Source organism: Pipistrellus hanaki (assembly GCF_964339955.1).
Source record: "Pipistrellus hanaki genome assembly, chromosome: 16".
NCBI lineage: Eukaryota > Metazoa > Chordata > Mammalia > Chiroptera > Vespertilionidae > Pipistrellus > Pipistrellus hanaki.
In genome coordinates, this window is record NC_140518.1 from 16,955,958 (window position 1) to 16,981,728 (window position 25,771).

General features: G+C 36.7%; 1 protein-coding gene across 2 annotated transcripts in view; it reads left to right on the top strand.

Moving 5' to 3' along the window:
* SMURF2 (SMAD specific E3 ubiquitin protein ligase 2) overlaps window positions 1–24,727 on the top strand; it is an 87,533-nt gene extending 62,806 nt beyond the window's left edge. For both annotated transcript variants that reach the window (XM_084864156.1, XM_084864157.1), the window contains 11 exons: window positions 1,941–2,025; window positions 7,555–7,713; window positions 8,154–8,349; window positions 9,414–9,517; window positions 11,775–11,889; window positions 13,908–14,086; window positions 15,079–15,216; window positions 17,551–17,671; window positions 19,668–19,869; window positions 21,081–21,156; window positions 21,435–24,727. In XM_084864156.1, coding sequence (XP_084720282.1) covers window positions 1,941–2,025; window positions 7,555–7,713; window positions 8,154–8,349; window positions 9,414–9,517; window positions 11,775–11,889; window positions 13,908–14,086; window positions 15,079–15,216; window positions 17,551–17,671; window positions 19,668–19,869; window positions 21,081–21,156; window positions 21,435–21,534 — 1,475 coding nt within the window. In that variant the 3' untranslated portion in view covers window positions 21,535–24,727. The remainder of the gene's footprint in view (window positions 1–1,940; window positions 2,026–7,554; window positions 7,714–8,153; window positions 8,350–9,413; window positions 9,518–11,774; window positions 11,890–13,907; window positions 14,087–15,078; window positions 15,217–17,550; window positions 17,672–19,667; window positions 19,870–21,080; window positions 21,157–21,434) is intronic.
* Window positions 24,728–25,771: the final 1,044 nt, after the last annotated feature.

The following is a 25,771-nucleotide window of genomic DNA, read 5'->3' on the forward strand; positions in this document are numbered from 1 at the left end:
TTGCTTTTTTGTAATGAAATAAGATGAATGATACCTCTCTGTATCACAAAAGTATTGTGAACAGCATATGAAATAATTTACTTCCTTGTAAAATAGGCACGGTATAAAGGTAAGATGGTATTGTTATTGATAATGGAAATCTGCAGTCAGACCTGAAATGTAATTTTCTAGATATACATTTTAGAAATAATTCCAAAAGCATATTTCTATTGGTATTTATATATTTGTATTGCCTATAATTTTGAATTATCTGTGTAATTGGGTTATTGTTATAAATGATTTATTCATTTCTGTTTGTATAAAATTATAATCTTATATAATTTCCTGAATTGTAGAATTTCATGTGAAGGATGACATGAATCTTCTAGTTGAATATGAAACTTTCTAAATCATAACTTGTGAACACTCTTGCAGATAGTATGAACTCAACTGTCCTTTCTTGCTAAATGCTAACCAGTTACATCCTTGTGCTCTCAACAGTCTGCCCATAAACTGTCCTGGACTGCTCGTGACACCTAGTGGCCAATATTGGGAATCACCTGATCTAACTTATTTTTAATGTAGGATATTTTTTAAACTTTTTTGCAGACACACGATTTTAACTTTTTTTTTTTTTTAACGTATTTTAACTCTTTACTTAAATTTTACCCTGTTTTTCATTGTGCTATGCTACACAGGTGAACTTACAGCACAGTTTGGGCTTGGGGAACAGACAGGCATGGTTTATATCCTGGCTTGGCCACATATGAGTTGTATAATAGTGAGCACATTATTTAACCTCTCTGAACCCCAATTTTATCTTCTAGAAAAAGGGGAAAATGATAGTACCAACCATGTAGGCTTGTTACAAGAAATAAATGGTAATTTCATTTGAAGTGCCTGATACAATGTCTAGCATAGAAAGCACTTAGTAAATTGTAGCTGCTATTATTAATGCTCAGACCTCAGAATAAAGTATTTTCTGCCATTTCTCTTTAATTGAGATTATAAGGCAAGCTGTTTGGAGTGGGAATGGTTATACTTTTATAATATTTGTATGGTATGGATTAAATTTTTAAAAAATCCAACCAAAACATAGGAGTAAAGTGGGTACCAAGGCTGAAATCTTTGCAGTTGTCATCTATAACCAATTTTAATTATTTTTATGTTTATAATTTTTAAAAGTTTAAACTTGAAATTCATTGACTTAATTATAAGTTTATAAACAAATTTATACTAATAAATAATTAGCAATAGTGTTGTCATTTTATATGTTGGAATTTTTCATTTGATTTTGTTTAAAAAAATGGATAAGTAAAGACCTAAACCACCAGTGAAGGAATGTTCCACAGACCCCCCTCTCTGCCCTGGCTTCCTCACTCCCCAATATGCACACTGCTCTTTAGTCCTCATCTTTGCCTATTTTTAACTATAGAGTGTCTTGTTTCCCTTTTAAGTCCAAATTTGGTCTTGACAATATACCTCTCTAAGGAAAAAAACTAGACATAAGAAAAAATAAACATTACTTTGAAACTTTCTGAAAGTTCCTCAAAATCTTCCCAAAGTTGGCTAGCTTCTTTCTCTGAGCCTTCTCTTGTTCCCTCACGCTCCACATTCAAGACAAATAAAGGGTCATTTCTTCATATTTGTCTTGTTGAATCATTGGTACTGTCACAATCCTGTTTCTATTTTGCACTGCACCATGGTTAGTATAATATTTGAGCCATATTTTAAGTATAGTTGGCTTTAAATAGCTAACCTGTGACACCTCATCACTAATAAGATTGTTTTTAGGAGAAAATGTATTCTGAGTTCAGAACAAATGGTTAGTGAAACAAAATTATTGTAATGATACAGGTTGATCATTTGGATAACTTAATATAATATTCTCATGTCTATAGCTGTCTTTTATTTGAACATTCTGAATATATCTTTATTATTAGTGTTTCTTAATTTTACAGAACAGAGGACAACACAACAAGGTCAGGTGTATTTCTTACATACTCAAACTGGCGTGAGCACGTGGCATGATCCAAGAGTGCCTAGGTAAGAACACATTCTAAATGTTCCTCATATCGTGAATCTCCATTTTACTTAGGATTTCTTTGATTTTTAATCTTTAATGTCTTAAAATAGCTTATGTAAAAGTTGGATCTTCCTAATACTCATTTCAGTTTGAAGTCTGTAGAAAATCTTACCTATCTCTCTGCAATCCTACCCCAGTGTCCTAACCTCTAACCAGTCTCTCACCATTCTTCCCTTTTAAAAAGTCTGGGCAAAATGCCTGGCCAGTGTGGCTTAGTAGTTGAGCTAATACCTGTGAACCAGGAGATCAGGGTTTGATTCCCGGTCAGGGCACATGTCCTGTTGCAGGCTAGATCCCCAGTAGGGGATGTGCAGGAGGCAGCTGATCAATGATTCTCTCTCATCATTGATGTTTCTCTCTTTTCCTCTTCCTTCCTCTCTGAAATCAATTAAAAAATTAAAAAAAATATCTGGGCAAAAACACGAGTCTTTTGGGAGTTTGAAAACTGACCTGGGGGGAAAACATACAAAATCTTAAAAAAAAAAAACCAAAAAACCCAAAACACCCATTTTTTAAACGGTAGTAAATTGATATTTTTATTTTTGGTTAAGCTTTTTTTTTTTTTTTTTTTTTTTAACAAAGAGTTTATTTTAACCTTATGTGAGTATATCCAGTGTTCCTTAATAAAGCTTCATTTTAATATAGAAAATAAATAACCTAATTAAATTAAATTTTTATTAAATGCCAAAGCTTATACTCAGAGCTCTATTTGTCAAGATTCATGACAAAACCAGATGTGACTAGCTGATTTTGGATTGCTTTGATACCCTCTCTTTATTTATAAATAAAGCAAAGTAATAAAAATATTTTACTTTGTCATAGAGCTTAGTCTTTTGAGGTTGGCAACCAAAGAAATGTGCTATCACTAACTTTCGTATCAAGATTGCCATTTCTATGTCTTGGTAATATAAGTTGTTAGTTTAAAAAAAGTAGTGGGGAGGAAATTTTTGTTTTATGAATAAGCTCATTGAAAAAAAATCCATGGGCCTGACTTTTAGCAACAAGACTTTTATTATGTAAATTATAAAAAGTGGTATGCGTCCAACTGAAGGTCAGTGATGAGCTTTTCAATAAAATAATTTAAAATCATTAGAAGGGAATGTATAGAAGAAAGTGATTTTTAAAAACTAAATGTTTTACAGTAGTGAGAAAGTACATCTTGAGTTATCTGTTGAAAGAATAATATGTAAGTTGGCATCAGAAGATGAAATAGAGATGTCTTGGCAGCACTGTTGGTAATATGTTCTTACTCCTAAGGAAACGTGTCAGTTTTTCATTAATGTATATATGGTTTCAATAAAGGTTTAAGAATATTTCATGTTGAGTACTGAATAATGGCTTTATTAAATTATGCTCTGGATTATTTTTCTTTTCCTTAATCTCTATGCTCCAAATTGTTATCTTAACAATCAATCTTCATATCATCATATCTATATACATAAAAGGCTAATATGCTAACTGTCCGTTCAGGTAATGATGTCACAGACAACACTTGGCTTCTTTTCCCTAGTGATGACTAGCCTCCTTGGAGTTTCTTCAGCTCAGGAACACAACTTGCTTTATAGCCAGGTGGAAACATTTTACACTGTAACCAAATGTCTGTGAAGCGTTTTCCCATGCCCATCCTCACCGAAGTCCTGGAGTAGGTAGATAGGAGACTCAGTGGAATCCTATTTTCTTTTCATTAGCCAGAAAACGGAGATTTAGAAAGCTTAGAAACTTGACCCGACTGAAAAGAAGTAAGAAATGGTGGACCTTGAAAATGACTTCAGGTTTTCTCACTGTGCAGAATATAGCAAAAAAACTGCTACATTTAAGTATTTTACCCTTTGTTCTCCCTATGTGATCTACAGTAATAATCTGTTTTGTGTTTATATTTACTGCTGTGTTGCTGACAACTACCTGAAAGAGAAGTTAGGGTGCTTCAATGGGCTAGAAAAAGTTTAGCTAATCAGAAAGCAAGTCTAAGCAAGTTTACTCTCTCTTTCTCTCTCGCTCTCGCGCTCTCTCTCTCTCTCTCTCTCTCTCTCACACACACACACACACACACACATTCTCATATATATATATATATATATATATATATATATATATATATATATATACACACACACACACACACACACACACACATATAAAACACTAAGTTGACTTGCGCATGTGCAATACATATAAAGCTCTCACTGGCGCCAGTCACATGCGTGTGTTTCCATCTGCCATGTCGATCGTGAATTTGGTTGACACTTTTAGTATAGAGAAAGGGCGAATAGCGATATTAAAATATTTCTTCTAATTTCCTTTCAGTGTGCACGAATGCCACTTACAGGGGTCCTCAAACTTTTTAAAGTGGGGGCCAGATCACGGTCCCTCAGAGAGCTGGAGGGCCGGACTATATGAACTACTAATTCCTACTGTAACACCTCGGCTGCGCTCACTGCCCAAAAAACCTGGCGGGCCGGATCAGACTCCTCTGTGGGCCGCATGTGGCCCGCGGGCCGTAGTTTGAAGACCCCTGCGAATCATCATATCTCTTGTTTTTGGAGGATCCTTTAGTAAACATGCTGTTTGTATGGAGGATCTGTTATCAAAGCAGATTATAAATATCTAGATTCTGTTAAAATATTACTATTCAGCCCTAGCTGGTTTGGCTCAGTGGATAGAGTGTCAGCCTGTGGACTGAAAGGTTCGGGGTTTGATTCCAGTTAAGGGCACATGCCTGGGTTGTGGATTCAATCTCCAGTAGGGGATGTGCAGGTGGCAGCCTATTAATGATTCTCTCATCATTGATGTTTCTATCTCTCTCTCCCCTCTCCCTTCCTCTCTGAAATCAATAAAAGTACATTTTTTAAAAACACTATTCAAAGACATTTATAAAATAGTATAACTCAGATACTTCATTTCAACATATCCAGTAAACGTAGGTTTATCTGAGAAGTCCCATTTCATCAGGTTTTGCTTATCTCTTTAAAGCAGTGATTAATGCCATTGCCTCCTCACTGTGCAGTCTTGAAATACAGCTATTACTTTTTATGGCTATGAAACATTTTTCTTCCATCATTTTCCAAGTGGAAATAAATATTGTTCTCAGTTTTCTGCTCTTTTAATCAATTCTTTATAGCTCTCCATGTAAAACTGTGGATTTATAAGTTTGAAGTAAAAAAATATGAAATAAAATTCTGCATTATATCAACATTGTCCTTTGATTTCAGTATTTACTTTTTATTTCTAAAAGCTCCACTTAAAAATCTAGCTGTTCATTTTTAATAATCTCTTCATTGATAGTTTGCCTTTGTAATTGTTTCCTTATTTTATTATTATTTTTCCCCTTGTTTTTTTAATGTCCCATGTCATAGCTGTTCTCTGATCTCTGACAATACTTAGGGATCTGATTCTGTGGTTTATTGTTTCCACTGACTCTCAATCAGCTTGACTTTCCTTTCTGAAGTGTTTGGTGATCTGTGTGAATTTGTTTGATCTTACTTAGTTTGAGTTCTGTGGACCTAAGTTGGAATTTAGGAAGTTTTCCTGGGATCCCTTCATTTTTCTTTTTTAGTTTCCAACTTAGGGAGGAAGTGTCAGATTTCCTTTTCCAACCTTGCTGCTGACCTGAGGCTATTTTCCAATTAACAGCTACCCACTGGCGGTCCTACCCCTGTGCCTTCCTGCCACTGGGGTACCAGCTAAATTTCAATCCACTTTATTTTTTAATCCTCACCTGATTTTTTCCCCCATTGATTTTTATTTATTTATTTATTAAAAATATATTTTATTGATTTTTTGCAGAGAAGGGAGAGAGATAGAGAGCTAGAAACGTCGATGAGAGAGAAACATCGACCAGCTGCCTCCTGCACACCCCCTACTGGGGATGTGCCCGCAACCAATATACATGCCCTTGACCGGAATCGAACCTGGGACCTTTCAGTCCACAGACTGATGCTCTACCACTGAGCCAAACCGGTTTCGGCTTTTCATTGATTTTTAGAGACAGTGGAAGAGATGTGGGGAGGGAGGTAGGAAGGGAAGGTGAGAGGGAGAGAGAGAGAGAGAAAAAGAAACATCCATGTGAGAGAGAGACACAAATTAGTTGCCTCCTGCATGTGCCCTGACTGGGGCAGGGGACTGAGTTTGCAACCCAGGTACGTGCCCTTGACTGGGAATCGAACTCTCTACCCTCTGGTGCTTGGGCTGACGCTCTAATCACTGAGCCGTGTCAGCTAGGGCAAGCTCAATCCACTTTTTCTTTAAAATTTGAGAAGGAATTTTAGAACTTTCCCTCTTGTCTCTTTTGAGACTAACAGTGTGTCAAATACTGTGTTCTTGTCAAGCTATAGTTTTGTAGCAAGAGTCTCTTGGAGCACCCATAAGCAGAAGCCAGAGTTATGGTTTCAACAAATCTATGGGTGCTTATATGTGCCTATAGCTGTGTTTCATTATGACCAGTCAAAATTTTTTCCTAGTTTAACTTTTAAAACATAATTTTGAAGATATTTGTCATTATAATTATTTGTTAGAGTTTAAGTTTACATTAGACATGCTGTTCTTATTTCATTCTTAAGGTCTTGTAAATCTTTGTTTATAATATTTAAGAATGTGTGATACATAACAATGGGATTGGTCCATTAAAAGTGTTTCTAGCCGAAACCAGTTTGGCTTAGTGGATAGAGCATCTGTCTGCGGACTGATAGGTTCCAGGTTCGATTCCGGTCAAGGGCATGTACCTTGGTTGCGGGCACATCCCCAGTAGGGGGTGTGCAGGAGGCAGCTGATCAATGTTTCTAACTCTCTATCCCTCTCCTTTCCTCTCTATAAAAAAAATATCAATAAAATATATTAAATAAAAAATAAAAGTGTTCCTGCTTTTGTTTTTTTTTGTAGCAGCAAGCCTTAGACTATTCTTCCTTACGTATCTTAAACAGGTTCTTCACTCACTAGCTTAAAAATTCAAAATGCAGATGTTATTCTTTAAAATATATGCTGTGATTATTTTAAGGATCCGAATTTTAATATAACTTATAGTTTTGCTTTGTTGGAGAGTCTAAAATTAATAATAGAATGAACATTTATTTACCCATATTTTACAGTATAGTAATGAAAGAAAAATTGAAGGGAAATTTTAGAAAACATTTCATTCCTTATACCACTGGCATTTGTAAAACAATATTTTGTCAGATAAGGATTGAAGTACAGTTTATGTTGGCAAGTGTTGTGATTGCTTTTATATTAATTTAAAATCTGTGTCACATTAAAGCCCAGAAACAAATTTTTAAAAAATGTAGGCTATGTGATAAGTTTCTGGGCCATTTATGGATTGAGTTTTAAATATGCAAGTTTGTTAAACCATTGGGAATTAAAGATTCCAGCTGAACATCTCAAGTTTCTGAAACAATACATTTTCTCAGACTTCATGGAATTGTTCTGTGTCATTTACACTTGCTTGGCTCAGCAGGCTCAGCAATGAGGTATTTTTTATTTTTTATTTGTTTTTGCAGGGATCTTAGCAACATCAATTGTGAAGAGCTTGGTCCATTGCCTCCTGGATGGGAGATCCGTAATACAGCAACAGGCAGAGTTTATTTTGTTGACCATAACAACAGAACAACACAGTTCACAGATCCTCGGCTCTCTGCTAACTTGCATTTAGTTTTAAAGTAAGTTTTTGAAACAATATGTGTGAAAATGCGAGTTTGAACATGAGAAGACGGATGGTGCTTTCTGTAATGTGATAGACTGCTGTCTTCCATTATTTTGTTGAACAAAATGTTATATAAGAATATGACAAGTTTTACTTTGATATTAAAAATATGAGTATTTTAATCCTGCTGTGCTTAAGCAGCAGCCTGCACCGTGGCACACGGGAAGAGACAGGCTGCCTTATGGGTAGATGGATAAAACTCCGTTTTCCAACTCCATACAGTCATATGGATTCTCAGAAATAACCTTTGGAGCTAGTTTATCGTTGTCACAAATGACAAGCCAAGAATACATAAGGTGTGGAAATGATAAAGCCAGATTTTTTTTGTGGTTGATGGTTATTTTAAATGTGTAATTGTAATCTTTTACGTTCAGTAGTATTTTTATTTACTTCTAGTCGGCAGAACCAGTTAAAAGATCAACAGCAACAGCAGGTGGTATCGTTATGCCCTGACGACACTGAGTGTCTGACAGTCCCACGGTACAAGCGAGACCTGGTCCAGAAACTAAAGATTTTGCGGCAAGAACTTTCCCAACAACAGCCTCAGGCTGGCCATTGCCGCATTGAGGTTTCCAGGGAAGAGATTTTTGAGGTAAACTTTCAAGTGTTACTGAAAAATGACATTTTAATGTTTTGCTGTATTTTCCAATAAACTTTTTGAGACTCTTTAGAATGAAAGAGTTTTCATTAATTTCTTTTTCGATTGTGGGGACTAACGGCAATAACATGGGAGAGATGTAATGTAGAAGGTAAACATTTAAATAGGATGAAGAGTGGTTGGTGTTCCAGTGGTTCAGCGTGGCCTCTGCATTGCCAGTGTTTGTTAATAATGAGTTTTGAAAGACCTTAAGTATCATCCACCTCTTATTTTCTAATGCTTCCAAAAGGTAAGGCGCTATTAACTCAAAATCACTTTCTTTCATTACTGTTGGACTACTTCCTTTGTTTATTGAAAATCTACCTTCCTAATATATTTTTTTATCTTTGGGTTTTATACCCTAACATCACCTTCTGAGTTCTTACAGAATTAGTGCAGAGCTCCAAGGCAGCACTTCCACTCTTTAGCGGACTCCTGGGCAAGAGGTTTGGGGACTTGAGAACCCTTTTCCCAAAAGATGAACTTTTTTTCTCTCAGAACAGTTCTGGTCTTGTCTATAGCCCATCATTTGTATTTTAAAATAATAACATTGTCCATTTAATGAAGAGGACACTAATGATTACTTATATTCTTTTGGAATTTTCTTTTTCTTACCTTTATTTTCTATTGTTGCCTGTGACCTAGATTTAAGTCAACCAATTTGAAAACTTTGGTACTTCTATCAAATTCTGTTTTTAATATGAGTGAAATCATTGCTATGGTTCATATAACTTTGCACTTGTAGGTTTAATATAGTATTTATCACATGAATTGGTTTCAGTAGCATTAAGCAATATTTATTTTGTTTTTAGAAGTTCCAAAGAGGTTTCAAATACTTGGATTTTGCCCATTGCTTTGATTGTTGAATTTCACCTTATTTATAAATATGTTTTGTAGGTGGAATAGGAGGAAGAATTTAAATAACAGATTTAAAGCACCTAGTAATTATAGTATATTAATTTTTATTTATTTTTTATTTTTATTTATTTATTTATTTATTTATTTATTTATTTATTTAGGAATCTTATCGACAGGTCATGAAAATGAGACCAAAAGATCTTTGGAAGCGATTGATGATAAAATTTCGTGGAGAAGAAGGTCTTGACTATGGAGGGGTTGCCAGGTAAAGACTCACTAATCAAGAAATGTCACATGAATCCTTATATATACAAATTTAAGAGACTCCCTGTGGTATAACCTTCTCATTGATATTTATTTTCTAGTGTAATATTCCCTAATGTTTGCATTAGGAAGATATCCTAATCAATACATTCATAATGAGGTTAGGATAGTACTTTCACCAGAAGAGGACACTAATGATTACTTACATTATTTTGGAATTTCCATTTGGGACTCCTTAATGGATCATAGAGGCCAATGGAACGCCCTCTGAAAACTAGCTGCAACCATACAGGGGTTGTTGGTAGACTGGCAGGCCCTGTATCTTCTTCATTACCCCTTCAGTGTGTGTTATTCCCTCTGCTTTACATTGTCAGGGCCAATCTTCAGGCTTTAATGGCATAATCTAAACGGAATACTGCTCCCTTTGCTTTCACCTTGTTAAAAGAGTGTGTGTGTGGTCCTATTGTTGTTTTCATACATAAAGTATTTTTTTTAGGTGTGAAAATTCACTTTATGTAAATGTAGCAAAAACATAGCTCTATATTGAAACATTCTAAAGAACCATCATGATAATTCCACTTACCCTAATCTAAATCCAGGCTTAATTAGATTGTATTTTCACCAAGTCCCATAATTATTATTTAGCATTACTTGTTTTTACCTGTTGACTTACTTTCATTCAGCAACCTTTTTACCTGCAAATGGAAGTACCTTAAATTTGGATTTTTAGAATTGATTGCTTGTATATCATACTTAGGACTTGATTGTTTCTGTGGCATTCTTATGATTTATTTATAACTTGGTTTTGAATGCTTATTATGAAAACTTATTAATTACATGCTGATGGGATCTAAATGCCATAATTATATATATATATATGCCAGATAAATCATTTTTGTTATTTCTTAACCCCACTATTCTCAGGGTTTAGACAGAGTAAAAGGGATGTGGCAGAGAACTGCTTTCTCTGATCTTAATTCCATGCTAGAAGCCAAAAGTAGTTGGGTTCTGCTTTCACGTGTGTTCTAAATACATGGTGAAACAAAACAAAAATTAGAATTTTCTTTAAAAATACACATACATATATAAGAAACGTATAGCCGAAACCAATTTGGCTCAGTGGATAGAGCATCAGCCTGCGGACTGAAAGGTTCCAGGTTCGATTCTGGTCAAGGGCATGTACCTTGGTTGCGGGCACATCCCCGGTGCGGGGGTGTGCAAGAGGTAGCTGATCGATGATTCTCTCTCATTGATGTTTCTAACTCTCTATCCCTCTCTCTTCCTCTGTGTAAAAAATCAAAATATATTTAAACAAAAAACAAAAAAAAACAAAAAAAAAAGCATAGACATGTCTGTGAGTGTTAGTGTGTTGTGAGAGTTGCTTATATGGAGACCTCACTTTTCGTTTTTAATCTCTATAGAGTTTTTCAAATATTACATAAATGGAGATGATTTGAGCTAGACTTCATCACATTATAGAACTGAAAAACATTTTTCTTTAACTTTTTGTTAAAAGTATTTCACAGTATTTCCTTGAAGTGTGTAGTTCAATGTGTTTAATCCATAATAACAGAACATATCATTTAAATACCTTTCCTAGCTGAGGGGTGCCAGGAATCGGGATGAGAATTGCATCTGTGAGAGCCTAGTGATTGTGTTTCAGTTTCCTCAAATGAGTGTTATCTTTCATTCTTTGAAAAATATGAGGGATTTAATAAATTTAAGGTGATAGTACTATTTATTATGAGGTTTTAAAAATATATATGTGCATTTGAAACCAATAAGAGATAAGGAACACACCAAAGAATACAGGTGAGGACAAGATGTATTTCTTAGTGTGTTCCATACCACTTCTTGGTTTTAAGTGACCACTTACACTTTTATCACACCACATTTCAAGTTTTACACAAAAACTATTCCTTTCCCTTTATTTTATACTTACGATGGATTACAAATTTATTTAGCGTTAAAAGGAGCAGACTGCTGGGATGCATTACGTAATGAATAGTTGGTACTTCTGGGTAATATCTTTACACTCTGCTGCTATGTCATAAAGTTACCTGTGTGAGTGAGAAGTGACTGCATAATAATAAAACAGTCATTTCCATTTGCTTTTTGGGCATGTAGATTTTTCCATTGTGATCTATAATTAGTGCTTTATTTAATTTAAAAAGTTATTTGCTAAAATGATCAATAGCATATTTTAATAAAAATATATTCTTTAACAAAAAATTCCTTTGTCATGTCTTGTTTTCTAGGGAGTGGTTATATCTCTTGTCACATGAAATGTTGAATCCATACTATGGCCTCTTCCAGTATTCAAGAGATGATATCTATACATTGCAGATCAATCCTGATTCTGCAGTTAACCCGGTATGGTTGCTGTTCTGGTAATGTGAATTAACAAGTGACCTACAATACTTGTCATCTTTAAATGTCAATGTAGTCTGGATTATTTTCCTTGTCCTAGTCACCAGCCTTCGATTTAGCAGTTCCTCTTTAGAAAATTTTCTCAAGTAAATGCTTATGGATGTGTTCAGCAATTTGGGCCTACGGATATTAACGGCATCTTTGTTTGTAGTAGCTCCAATTCGAAAGAGCATCATTGTCCATAAGCAGAGGGTTGATTATACTGTGACATGAAGCAGAATGACATTAGCAGTTACAAAACATAAATTCTGGAGTTAGACATGAGATCATAAGTAGGTCCTATTACTTAATATCTTTGTGACCTCAGGCAAATTCATTGACTTGAGCTTCAATTTTATTATCTAATAATAGACAAACATGTAAATTGACCGTACCTCTGCTACACCCAGTCAGTCAGGAGCGAATATGCAAATTAACCTGACAAAAATGGCAGGTTAATTTGTATATGCTGGCACAGAGTGGCCAGGAGAGGCGGGGCACCTGCTATGAGGAGGAGGGGAGTGGTGGAGGGAGCTACAGGAGTGGTGCTCCACTGGGGAGTGAGGACTTGCAGGCTCCTGGGCAGCCGGGGGGGGGGAAGCCAGGGGAAGGAAGGCCTATTCTTGCATGAATCTTCGTGCAACGGGCCTCTAGTTGCTAATAATAATATAGTTTGTACCTCAGAGAAGGGCTGTGAGGATTCAATGAGATTCTGCACATATATTTAGCATAGCTCTTTACATTATTAACCATATAAAAATTATTCAGCACTCAACAAAAGTTAGCAGCTGTTACTAATTTGTTTCTACATTATTTCCATTAGCTTTCCATACAAGGGCATACTATATAGCCACTAAAATGACATTGTGGGATAAAAGTTAATGACATTTCAAGGTGGTATTTGTGATGTATTAAGTAAAAAGATGGTTGGAAAATAGTATATAATTTTGGTAAATTTGTATATGTAGATTGAAAGGATCTACCCTGTAATATTGACATTAGTTATTTATGGGTATTAGATTATGGGTAATGAACATATATTACTTTTTACAAAGAAATAAATGCTATTTTTAAGATAAAAGGGGTGTTTAAAGATTACTTACTAGAGAAGTAAAAGAAGTTTAAAATACTAATTAACAAAACAATTTATCAGGAAAGACCAGATATACCCAAACATGGTAGGAATGTTAGATACATTACAGGAGATCCTTCATAAAGGGAAGATTTTTAGGCAAAGGTTTTGCTTGGGGTTCCATTACTGCCATTGTAGTTGTAGTAATAATAGTTCATGTTTGTTGTTGAGCTTTTATCCTCTGCCAGCTACAGTGCCATGGGCTCCATTATCTCATTTTACTCCTCACAGAGATCCTTTTTAGATACTATTATTACAATTATTTTTCCAGATGTGGAAAATTAATCCTATAGGGGATTAATTTGCCCAAGTATGCATAACAAGTAACTGGCAGATTCAGGACTCAAGTCCAAGTTAGACATGAAATCTGTGCCCTAAATCTGTGAGGTTTTGAATTTCAGTTTCTGGTTAGGTCAGGGAAATAGGGAGGTTTAGGGTTGAAAGCTTTTTTTTTCTTTCTTTCTCTGTGACAGCCAAGATTGTAAAGGGCTTAGCAGGATGTGAGAGGAAGAGAACAGGATCTATGGGTGGTTTAATGAAGCTGCAATGGGACTCTTGTCTGGACTTAATATCTAAAGATGAATTTTACAAAATGACTATATCCTTTGAGAGAGGCTTGACTCTGTAACATTTTATAGCGATGTAAGGAATCTTGAGCATGCCCAATAGAAACTCTCCCTAATGATTACTGAGCTTTGGTATGATAGCCTGTTCCATTGAAATAGTTGTAATTTAAAGTATAAGTTGATATTATAAAAAGATTAATGTTGCTTAAATATTTAATTTTTTATTAAAAATTCCCTGAATGGTGTCTAACTTCAGTATTTATATAAACTCTTTTCCATTTCAGGAACACTTATCATATTTCCATTTCGTTGGACGAATAATGGGAATGGCTGTGTTTCATGGACATTACATTGATGGTGGCTTCACATTGCCGTTTTATAAACAGCTGCTTGGGAAGTCAATTACTTTGGATGACATGGAGTTAGTTGATCCAGATCTTCATAACAGTTTAGTGTGGATACTGTATGTATTGAGTCTTGTTCATTATACTTAGAATCTGAGCTTTTAAAAAAGATCCTGTCTCAATGGATGTATTTCTTTAAAATTTAAAAAACATAGAAAGTACGAAGAGTGACTATTTGAATGATAGGACCACATTAGATTTTTCCTTTTTCTACTGCTTTCCTGAATATTTCAAATTCCTAGAAGTTTGTGAATTTTATTACTTTAAAAAGGAAAACAATATCTAATATATTCTATTGTAAAAAGTACTACTATATGTAAGTGATTTTCTCCAAGTGATGCAGTTTGCTTCCAGTCCTGCATGTGTTAGAATAGCAGATTCCTGCAGAAGTGATGATTGTTGAAGCCATGCTTTAAAAAGGGCGTCTGTAAGAACCAGTTCTGTTTTGAGGGAGGGCATTATCTTATGAAGATATATTGGCCATACTTATTTGCCAAACCAATGAGACTCAAGTAGGGCCTCTTACCTGCAGGCCGGACACAACTGGAGTTTCCCCGTGGTAAAGCCCGGCCATGGCCAGAGCCCTTTCTCATTGCTCAGGAAGTGAAATGCTTCCTGTGTTGATGAGGGTAAAAACTCTGACTTTTCTGCCCAAGAACTAGGAGGTTTGGAGTATAGGAATATTCTCTCTTTTTAAAAAAAATATATATATTTTATTGATTTTTTACAGAGAGGAAGGGAGAGAGATAGAGAGCTAGAAACGTCGATGAGAGAGAAACATCGACCAGCCGCCTCTTGCACACCCCCTACCGGAGATGTGCCTGCAACCAACGTACATGCCCTTGCCCGGAATCGAACCTGGGACCTTTCAGTCCGCAGACCGATGCTCTACCACTGAGCCAAACCGGCTTCGGCATGGAGTATAGGAATATTCAAAGGAATCTGATCTTGTATTTGTCACGGTCATGCCATAAACTGTTCTAGTTTTATTTGTCTCACAGTTAATACATCTGTGTTTTAGATTTTCCAATTAAGTATCTTTCCTTTCTAGTGAGAATGATATCACAGGTGTTTTGGACCATACCTTCTGTGTCGAACATAATGCATATGGGGAAATTATTCAGCATGAACTTAAGCCAAATGGCAAGAGTATCCCTGTTACCGAAGAAAATAAAAAGGAATATGTCAGGTAAACACTTCTGTGTTCCCAAAACTGAGAATTGTTTAAATGTTCTAGAGTAGCAAAACAGAAAAAACATTTCAGTATTTAGGTCATGTTACTTATTGCTACAAAATAGGTTTCTGCAGAAATTAGTGGCTTAAAAACAACTCTCATTTTATTCTTGCTCAGTCCTGAGGATCAGGAGTTTGGATGAATTAACAGGATAGCACACCGCTCCTCTACCTGGTGTTAGTGGGGACGGAAACGCAAGATGGCCGCCTCGCTCACACATCTGATGACTCAGAGGCGTGGCCCCGAGGACTGGGCCACTGGGGCCTCGTTCTCACTGTTGGCGGGGTTCCATGGTTATCCCCACGTGGAATCAGAGGTCTCTCACTCTCCCCAGCAAGGTAGAGGGGTGATGGCTGGTTTCCCACAGCACAAGAGAAGTTGTCGAGCTTTTTAAGGCCTAAGCCTAGAACTGCTCGGCGCCACCTCTGTGCTGTATATTTTTGGTTAGAGCCAGTCACATGCCAACCCAGGTTCAGTGTGGAGAAGACCGTACAGGCACAGATACCAGGAAACATGGTGCATGGGCGTGTGCCGTGAGCTTCCAGGCTGGCTGTGCAGAAGCACTTCTGTGCTGTATTCTAGCACCTGCCCTGTTGTAAATAAGCATGTTGTGAGGTTAAGGGTAGATACAAGAAAATCTTCTCCGAGTTTTACAAAACCACCTGTTGATGGAGGAATTTAAAAGTAGTGATCATTTGGCTATGGGAACTAAAGTTCTCCTAAACATAAAACTGGTAACCAAATTAAGAATATAAATAAAAACATGCATCTATACTACTTTATATAGATTATGTCCCCAAGTCTTATTAGCTAAAATGTTCCCACTTTATGCACAAGTCCCATCAGTCTCACAGACAGTTGATGGGCGTGAGCATCGAGTTAGCTTTTTTGGAAAGCAGTTTGATAATAGCTTCCAAAATAAAAATGTGTATGCTTTTTAACTAGCAGCTCCAGCTTTAGGAATCTATGATGTGGAAACACATGTAATTATGTAATTATGAGAAAGGATGTTCAACTAAATATTACTTGTAAAAATTAAAAACTGCTAAATGTTTTTAGAGGAGAATGAATATATTTAGAGAAATATATATATTTGGCAGAAGAGTATGTGGATTTTTAAAAGGAAGAGAGACTGTATAAGCTGTTGGATTTAAAAAGCAAGTCTTAGAAAAATTATGTAGGGACAAGGTCTGTGTTTTATAATTATATGTAAGATGTTCAGAAAGGCTGTTCACCAAATGAAGCATTTGGGATGAGGGAGCAGAGATCCTGGGCCTGGGAGTAGAGAGGGGAAAGCGGATAAAATAATGGACGTTCAGCTTTTACTCTGTCTCCACAGTTAAGTGTTTTCCCCCTTCTTTATCTAACAAGCATCTATGATATTTCTAATTAAAAAATGAAAGAATGGATGGGCATTTCCTGAATTTGTCGTGCGTCACTTCCAGGACCTGGTGTGGACTGCTCAGGCCCTGGCTCCCACTCTCCAGGAGTCGGTTGTGGTTATAGGGCTTAGTAATATCCTTCATCCAGTAGAGTTTTGAGACAAAGAAAACCTTTTTACAGATGAGAAGTTTTGGTGTCCTCTTAACCAAACACACAAAAATGAGGTTCCCCTAAAGCATATAATTAATGTTAAGTAATTTATTTCTTAAAGTAGAGAATTATTTCTCCAAATTTGGAAAAGGATATGTTGACAAACTTGGAAGATGAATAGTTCTGAGATTGTGAGATGGAGAGGTTTTCTTCAGTAGATTTTCTTAAAAAGCAATTCACTTATAAAATTACAAAAAAGCATCAAAAAATGCTACACATTGGGTGTAGTGTACTTTTTGTTGGTAAATTACATCTTCTGTGGGTTTTAAAGCCTCCAGGGAACAATGAATATTTAACTAAAAGGTGCTTACTATTGGCTTTTACTATTTCTTCTCATTCTATTTACCTCCTCTTCCCTCATCTACTGCTCCCAAAATATAAACAAAACGCCTAACATATTCAGACCATATTTTCAAGTGAAATCAGAAAAAGTGATTTTTTTGAATGGGCTCCTGTTTGTGGCTTTTGGCTAGAAGTTTAGAAGGAAGTCTCGTCCACATTGTGACTTCAGACCCATCCAAGCTCCAGCCAGCTTCCAGTTTACTCAGAATTTCTCTGATGTGAGGAGTTGCTTTATTGATGCAGCTTTTGTTAATGGACGGTTACTACCTTTTAATATTGCTAAAGTAGAGATTCATCATAATGACCAAAGCTGAACATGTTGGATCATATGAAACCCCCGCCCCATGTTTCCAGGCTCTATGTGAACTGGAGGTTTTTACGAGGCATTGAGGCCCAGTTCCTGGCTCTGCAGAAAGGATTTAATGAAGTCATTCCACAGCATCTGCTGAAGACATTTGATGAGAAGGAGTTAGAGGTCAGTATATTAATGTCATGACATCGTCTAGTGTAACAAGGAAAGGTTAGGAATTTTCTCTTAGTTTTAGAGGAAAGTAGTATTTCTGGCACTTTTGAAGTTTCATGGCTCAGTATTGTGAGCATTCCTTTTCATAGGAAGTCCATCTTGCTGTGGAATTTCTACAAGTGAGCAATCTCCCTTATGTTGTGAACATTTTATTTTTTCATATTCTTTCTTGCTTTCAACAGATTTCATGTCTTATGTATAACTTCTTCCAATGTTGTTTTCTATTGAAATTTATTTGGAATGAAATCCTAAGCTCAGTCGATTTACACAAAGCTTTGCAAGAAAGCATTTGGTAAACAAGATCATAGAGGAAATAATTAAAACACTTAGGATAAACTGTATCTAAACATCCTCAGGCTCTTTGGAAACCATTCATTAGTAATAGTAGCAGTAATAAACAGTTAACTTTTTCTTCTTCTTTTTTTTTTTTTTTTTTCATTTAAAGCTGGTACTTAAAGCACCTTAGGTCTGGTTTTTTTTTTTTTAAATTTATTATTTATTTATTTATTTTTATTAAGACCTTTAACAAATACATCTGAATTTTTATTGAACTACTTTGTAAAAAAAAAAAAAAAATCAATGAGGTTTTATTCTATCAGAATTTAACTATGGAGAGCATAAATATTCAAAGTCTACATGATTTATTAATTAACCTCAGTGTCCTTTTAAACTAAATCTGTTAGCAGACCTGTTAGCAAACAAATGTAAAAATTGATTTGACTCAGTACCATCCCCTTTCCTCTTTGTAATTGAATTACTCAACAGTGAATGGTTAGAATGAAGTAGTCAGGAGGAGGAAGAGAACAGGATTGACAATAAAGTTGAAATACAATGCATTTTCATTAGTTCACACAATGAATGAGGAATTTGGCCTTATAATTACCTCGTCTGAAGAAAATTTAGGAGTTACCTTTTTGGTATAAATACTTCTGTGATCCTGTTTGGATAGCCACTTCCCTCTTCATTGTGGCTGTGGCTCCGTAATCCTCAGAACCCTGTAGAAGCTTTGTTGGAGAGTTTATACAATAGAGATAGGGTTTATTATATAGCTTCTGCTGCTAATGAAATTAAAATTTTAGTTTTACAAAAATATATAATTTATTTTAGTGTTATACTGGGTTAATAGAATGATAGGGCTTGCAGTTACGTTTTACACTACACACTATCCCAATTCACCGTCAGAAACACATTGCTGAGATGAGCTAGCATTGGACCCAAAGGACCCTAAGTATTAATAGTTTGAGGTGATGTTGATAGAGTTCACCTACACTGACCCTGCATCAGGACACCACACAGAGCGCTAGATCAGTGCATTTATGTATTTTGTACTTTGATACAATTGTAAGATTATTGAACATTGCATCACTTTTCAACAAATTTCTTTCATTTTTTAACCACATTTCTTGAGTTCCTAAACACAGGTTGCTGTCAAGGATGCAGTGAAATAGATGTTACTGCCATAGGGAACTAATTGCTGGCCAAGGGGTGTACTGAATTGCTCAGAATCCCCAAGTTAATAAGTGTTGAAACTAGAATATGATGCAGGTCTTAAGTAAGGCACATATAAATTGTATTTACTTGTGGAGTCTAGTTTCTGTCCATTAAAAAAAAGAATTATATGGAATTAGGGAACTTCCATCTTGCCGAGTTGCTCACAGGAGTGGTTCTCAGACTCTGGGTGGGGAATTTGAAAGTGAATATAGGTGCCTATAGAGCTTTTTAAAACACAGCTTCTGAGTATTACCCTAATCCACAGATTAAAATCTCTGTGCATAGGACCTAGTGTGTGTATTTTGAAAAACTTTCAAGATGATTCTGGTGTGTACCCTTGATGAATTTAAGAATCACCCTTTGAGAACCAACACTACACATCTGAAGTTCTATTTTGAGGAATTTTTGGCTTCACTTGGGTTTCCATTGGCTCATGCTTTGTGCAATATTTTAACAGCTCATTATTTGTGGACTTGGGAAGATAGATGTTAACGACTGGAAGGTCAACACCCGGTTGAAACACTGCACACCGGACAGCAATGTGGTCAAGTGGTTCTGGAAAGCCGTGGAGTTTTTTGATGAAGAGCAGCGAGCACGGTTGCTTCAGTTTGTGACGGGATCGTCTCGAGTGCCTCTGCAGGGCTTCAAAGCTTTACAAGGTAGCCAGCCAGAGGGCCGGCGCTGGCACCACACCATGGGGGAGGGGTCTGTGTTTGGGTTATCTAGCTGGTTTACAACCCGGTGCTTATCAGTCGATTCTCTTTTCACCCTGTTTCTGATCAGTAACTCTCACATCTTGATCCCTTCTTCTTTTTCTTTGTTACTCTCCCAAGAGCCTTTTCTGCTGGGGTTCTCTGTGATTGTAGTGAGTGTTGCACGCTGGACTGTGTGTGGTGATGCTCTGCCTCTCCACGCCCTCGCTGTCGATTCTGCTGCCCATTCCTGTGGGGAAGTCTGCCCACTGCCATCTCCTCATCTCAGCCCGGGCGCCTCTCCCCTCTCCTTTTTCATCCCTTAACAGAAAGAGGCAGCGTGAGTGGTGGAAGCCATTTGATGGGTCAGTGCATGTGCATTACTGCATGGCATCAGCCTGCTTATTCACAACCACATTCCATTTTAAAGCATACTTTTCTGTGGAATAGCTGCTTACCTTTTGGATGAGTTGGTAAAATTGCTAATGACTGGACAATGGTGCTTCACTGGATGGCAGTGCTTTATCTTCGAAGCTCTTCATTTTCCAAGTTGCTGCTGCTGGTGACTGAGGATATACAAAGCCAGACAGTACATGCTCTGACATTGTTGCCCACAGTGCAGTGTCAGAAGTCCTTGGGGAAAGCATACTCGGAGTTATGCTGACTGTCCCTACTGTGAAAACTCATTCTTATCAGCCTGCCTGTAAAGTGAAGTTGTATTTCTACATATATTTGTATGGCTGTCTTATGTTAACAAATTTATTCTATAGACTGCTGATCTTTTGCTCTCAGCCAAGTCTGAGTCATTGAAACCTGAATGTGTGTATATTTAATCATGGATTTGCCCACTTACTTTTCTTCTCGTGCTTTTGGGACATTGATATCCTATATAAGAAAGAAGCTGGCAGAGGATTTCAATCCTGAACCTTTCCTCGAATTTGAAATGCCAGGATATTAAGGAATCCAGCCTTATCCAAGGTCAATTCCAGCTTTCAAACCCAGATTCTTTTCCTGGCAAAAGAATTTTTTTTTGGCAGCTTGTGTAGAGTCACCGGTTTTCCTCTATCCCTAGCCCCTGCGGTTTCTGCCCTGTGGTTTCTGTGCCCGTTTCATCCTGATACCTTAGAGACGAATACAGGCACCTGCAGTGACCTGACCCATGCTTGCTTCTTCGGCAGGTGCTGCAGGCCCACGACTCTTCACCATCCACCAGATTGACGCCTGCACTAACAACCTGCCCAAAGCCCACACGTGGTGAGTTATTTTTGTAGCTTTCTCCCCTTATTCCATGTGTGTATTGGTTTTAAACAGGTAGCTTTTCATTTATTGTTCTTACTATTAAATGGACCTGTAAAAGGAATAAGAACTCAGTGATTTAAGGTTATTCTGACATTGGTGGGAACACCCAAAAGTGGTAATCTCTGCTGTGGAGAAATAGAACCTTATTCCTTTACTTCTCTGTGTGACACAAAGAGCGATGTGGCTAGATGAGGCTGGTTTGCTTATTTTAAACCTGATGTGCTTATTTACAGCTTCAATCGAATCGACATTCCACCCTATGAGAGCTATGAAAAGTTATATGAGAAGCTGCTAACAGCCATTGAAGAAACGTGTGGATTTGCTGTGGAATGACAGACTTCACGGAGTTACCCCGGACTCTATTTATGCTCAACAGCCTCCTCTCAGCAGTTTCAAGGGATGCTGAAGTGCAGGAACATGCCCCCTCCCTTTTTTAAATTTTAGGACACTGTGAGGGGAAAGGACAATTTTGAAATTCCTTTTCAAGGAAAAAAATAAACAAACAGGTCTTTATGCATTGCCATGAGGCCGCATTCAGCTGCTATTTAAAATTAATATCTTGAACCTAAAGAATGCTGACTTTTCCTACATTTCCAGAGTTAGGCAGTATTCTACACTTAAAGACTACTACTATTTTTATAAAAGGTAACCTATTCACATCGCTTCACAGATTTCAAGTCTCAGACATCAAGACAACTTCAGCAGGCGGTACAAGTCACATTTCATTTTGATTGAATACATGATTTTGAACAGCTCCTGTACTTGCTCTTTGTAAAAAAAAAAAATGAAATAAAATTATTTTGAATTATTCTACCTTTGTAAACAATTGGCTAAAAGAATCATTGTCTTTAAAAAAGTAAGCCATTTATACATTTAATTACATTTTTCTATAGCAAAGCATTATATTTTAAAAGCATTATATGTTTCAACCTAGCCTAGGTGAGTCTTTTTTATATTTTTTCAAGCACAAATTACCTGGAATACAGCTATATAATTTTGGTTGTCAAATTCCTAATGCAACCATTTAGTCTAAATTTAGTAGCTTATTGCTACATAAGATGCTTTCAGGGGCTCCCTATTTTTAAGAGACTTTAAAAACAAATCCTAATTTTTTATCTTGAATCAGTATGACCAGGCGTTTTGAATTTTACTTTTTACCTTAAATGGAAATCCTGCATTTTTATAGCTTCTCAAATCATGTGGATGGGATAGGATTTTAACTCTTTTGCTGGGTCAACTTAACTTTAATAGATATACTATTTCTTGTAAACCAAAGTCTCCTCTGACCAGTACACCTAGTTTATATTATATATTATATATGGTGTAAGTTTCTATCAAGCAAATCATCGTAAATCTTTATTCAGCTGCTCATGATATTTTAATCAGCTAAAGTTATGAAATAGGAAAAAAAAATTGCTCTAAAGATTATTTAGCAAACTTAAAAAACCCTGCTTTTACTTAAAATGAAGTGGGGCTGGTGCGGCTGGTGGGGCAGGGGATGTGATTACTAAAGAAACAGTGATTCTAACTCTATGGTATAAATGACTTTAAACCGAAGAGTGAATTTTGGAAGGGAATCCCAGTTCCCTTGGTGTTGAAGATCAGCTTCTGATTTTGAAATATCCAGATTTAGCTTTCAGGGTGTGGCATGTCGCATGATCCAGAAGGCAACCATAATTCTGGAGTGAGGGACTGGAAAAATCTGAAATCATGGGCAGATTTTTTTTAACTCAGCCATTAGAAATCTGAACTATTCTTTTTAAAATATATTGATGTGAAACCAACAATAGCAAGTGTTGATGATATAGCTTTGTTTAAATTTTGTGGCTTACCAAGTGAATAATAGGCCCGTGTGTTCTTTCATGGGATGGACTGGTTTTCAGTCTGTGCATGGAGCCACGGGTTCTCAGAGGTGCCTCAGAATGGAGGTTTTCGAGAGGAGGGACAGAGTGAGGGAGAGCAGAGGACTAGTTGGTATTCAGCGGGGGCTTCTAACTCCTTACCTCCACCTCCACCCCCTTTACCCGGAGCAGCTCCAGATTCTTTCTTTTATAGGAATTCCAAGTAAGCTTTCACAGGGTAGGGGAGGATAAAAGTAGAAACCTGCTTTTTTTTTAAAAAGTTGAAAACTACTTCTGTAGTTTCTAAGAATTTAAATTCATTGTATTCAGCCAGATTTGACTGCTACATGCAAACCTAGTTATAATCTTAACTGTGCTTTTACTGGCTTTTTTCTTCCCAATTTGTGCTTTCCCTTTGCATTCTTAGTAGCACGGAAGAACATCTTGAAAGGTACAGAAGAGGTTTGTGTATTATTTGATAACCAGTCGCAGGTCCATCTCTCCCGTATTACAGCACGAGAGCAGTGTCATTGTGCCTACTCTTAGAATCTTTCAGTAAAAATTAAGTATGTGAACACTTCAGAGAAATCATAGCTGATGGAGGCAGTGCTAATGAAATGCTACTGTCATAGTGGACAATATCAAGCAGGCAAATACCATCGCTTTCTGAGTGCCTTTTTAAATTTTATAAAATGACTTAATAGAGCTTTAAAGAAATAAATTACCCTAATAGTCTGTGGTATCACCAACGTAATTTATAAAAACATGATTTAGATTTTATTTTCAAAAGTTATGTTACCTAATTATTCCCAAATAGGTGCTAAGCAAACAACCCCCCCCTCATGTGTCCTTGAACCTTAGACTTGCACCTCATGTTTAATGTGAATATTTATTTCCACATGTCCCTCTTAACTGGGTTTCCCCCTGATCCTCTAGTGTTATTTCAGATATGTGCTGTCGTGTACCCATGCATTGCCTTTCCATCATGAATGAATTCTTAATTATGAACAGTGGTTACTTTGTAGAGCTCATATGCAGTACAGAGGTGAGTTTTATTTCAGAGGGTCTTATTTCTCGGTGTAAAGAGTTTTTAAATAGTGCTGTGTATAATGTACATCTTGTTTTGCACATAGTTTGTTGCCTTGAGTTTTATTTTTATTGTCATTTTTTCCCCTTGTATTTACAGTCCAAAGCACAAGTTTCCTTTCTTTTAAATACAATGTAATTTGCTTTATTTTACAACACTAAGTCCGCTTTGAACTTCTGGTGCATTGAGCTGATTGCATTGATGGGAGTTAGAGGTTTTCCAGCCATCTTTTCCTTGACAGAGCAGCCTCCGCTTCTGTTTGTAAGCTGCAGCACCACACGTGGGTGCCATTTGTGGTATTTAACCTTCTGTTGGGTGATGATTGTACCAAATGCTGAGTTGCTTTGTTTCTCGATGTAATTAGTTCACTTAATGTAAGATTCTTCCTTCTCTCAAACTGACTTTAAAAACAAAGTTTTATCATTTTCATTGTATTTGTATTTATTACAGAGTGTTTTAGCTTTGATATTCTTTGTATTTTCACTCAGTTGTTACATGAGCTTTATCAATAACATCTGTATAAATGGTTTTAAAAAATTAACTATGTATGTGCCCATGCCGAAGTTGAGCAATAAAATGAATGCTGTTTGCACTGTCACAGCATCAAAGTTTTTAAAGAAGACTGAGTTTATAATGAATTGTTTTGAAAAAACTTGATTGGCTCTTTGAAAAGTGACAGCATGTGAACCATAAAGTGAGAAGTTTCAGAAGTTTCACACACCTTCCTTAGTTGATGCCTCTGTCAAGTTGGAGAGCTGGAGCTTCAGAGCGCTCAGGGCCTCGTTTCTGTCTCCAGGTAAAGCAGGGAAGTGCCTAATGGCATTTGTGCTACCATGGCAAATTGGTCAATAGTTGCTGTGTGTTGGGAGGGGGGCGGGCATGTAGAGATGGTTTCTTAGGCTTACTGGGGAAGTGTTCCAGTCCAGCCAACAATGTGCCAGGGCTCTGGAGGGCAGAGCTACAGTAGGGGCTTCACTTCCTACCCTGGTGTTGAACAGTAGAATCCTCAGAATGAAATGAAGCCATGACTTTCTTAAGGGTAATTATTCACAACTCTATACATGATAGTGGATGAAAGTCCAGCTTAAATACCTGGGTGGGGAAAAGAATGGAGATGATGCTTTTTCATCCACAATGTAGTCTGTGTTGTCTCTCCACAGTAAAGGTCTGGGAAATACAGTGATGTAGCAGCAGTGTATTAAAGTTCCAGGAGTGGGCATGCTGTCCATTTTTATCCTTTTGAATTTATTTTTTGCTTTGTCTCATATTGCCATATTTACTGGTTATTATCTAAAATCTGTAAAATTCGCTCTAACCAGATTGGCTCAGTGGATAGAGCATTGGTCTGAGAACTGAAGGATCCCAGGTTTGATTCTGGTCAAAGGTATATTCCAGGGTTGCAGGCTTGATCCCCAATAGGGGGCGTGCAGGGGACAGCCAATCAATGATACTCTCATCATTGATGTTTCTATCTCTTCACCTTTCCTCTCTGAAAGCAAAACAACAACAACAAAAAAAACAAACATAGCCCTAGCTCGTTTGGCTCAGTGGATAGAGCATCAGTCTGTGGACTGAGGGGTCCCAGGTTCAATTACGGTTGGTTGTGGGCTTGATCTTCAGTGGGGGGCGTACAGGAGGCAGC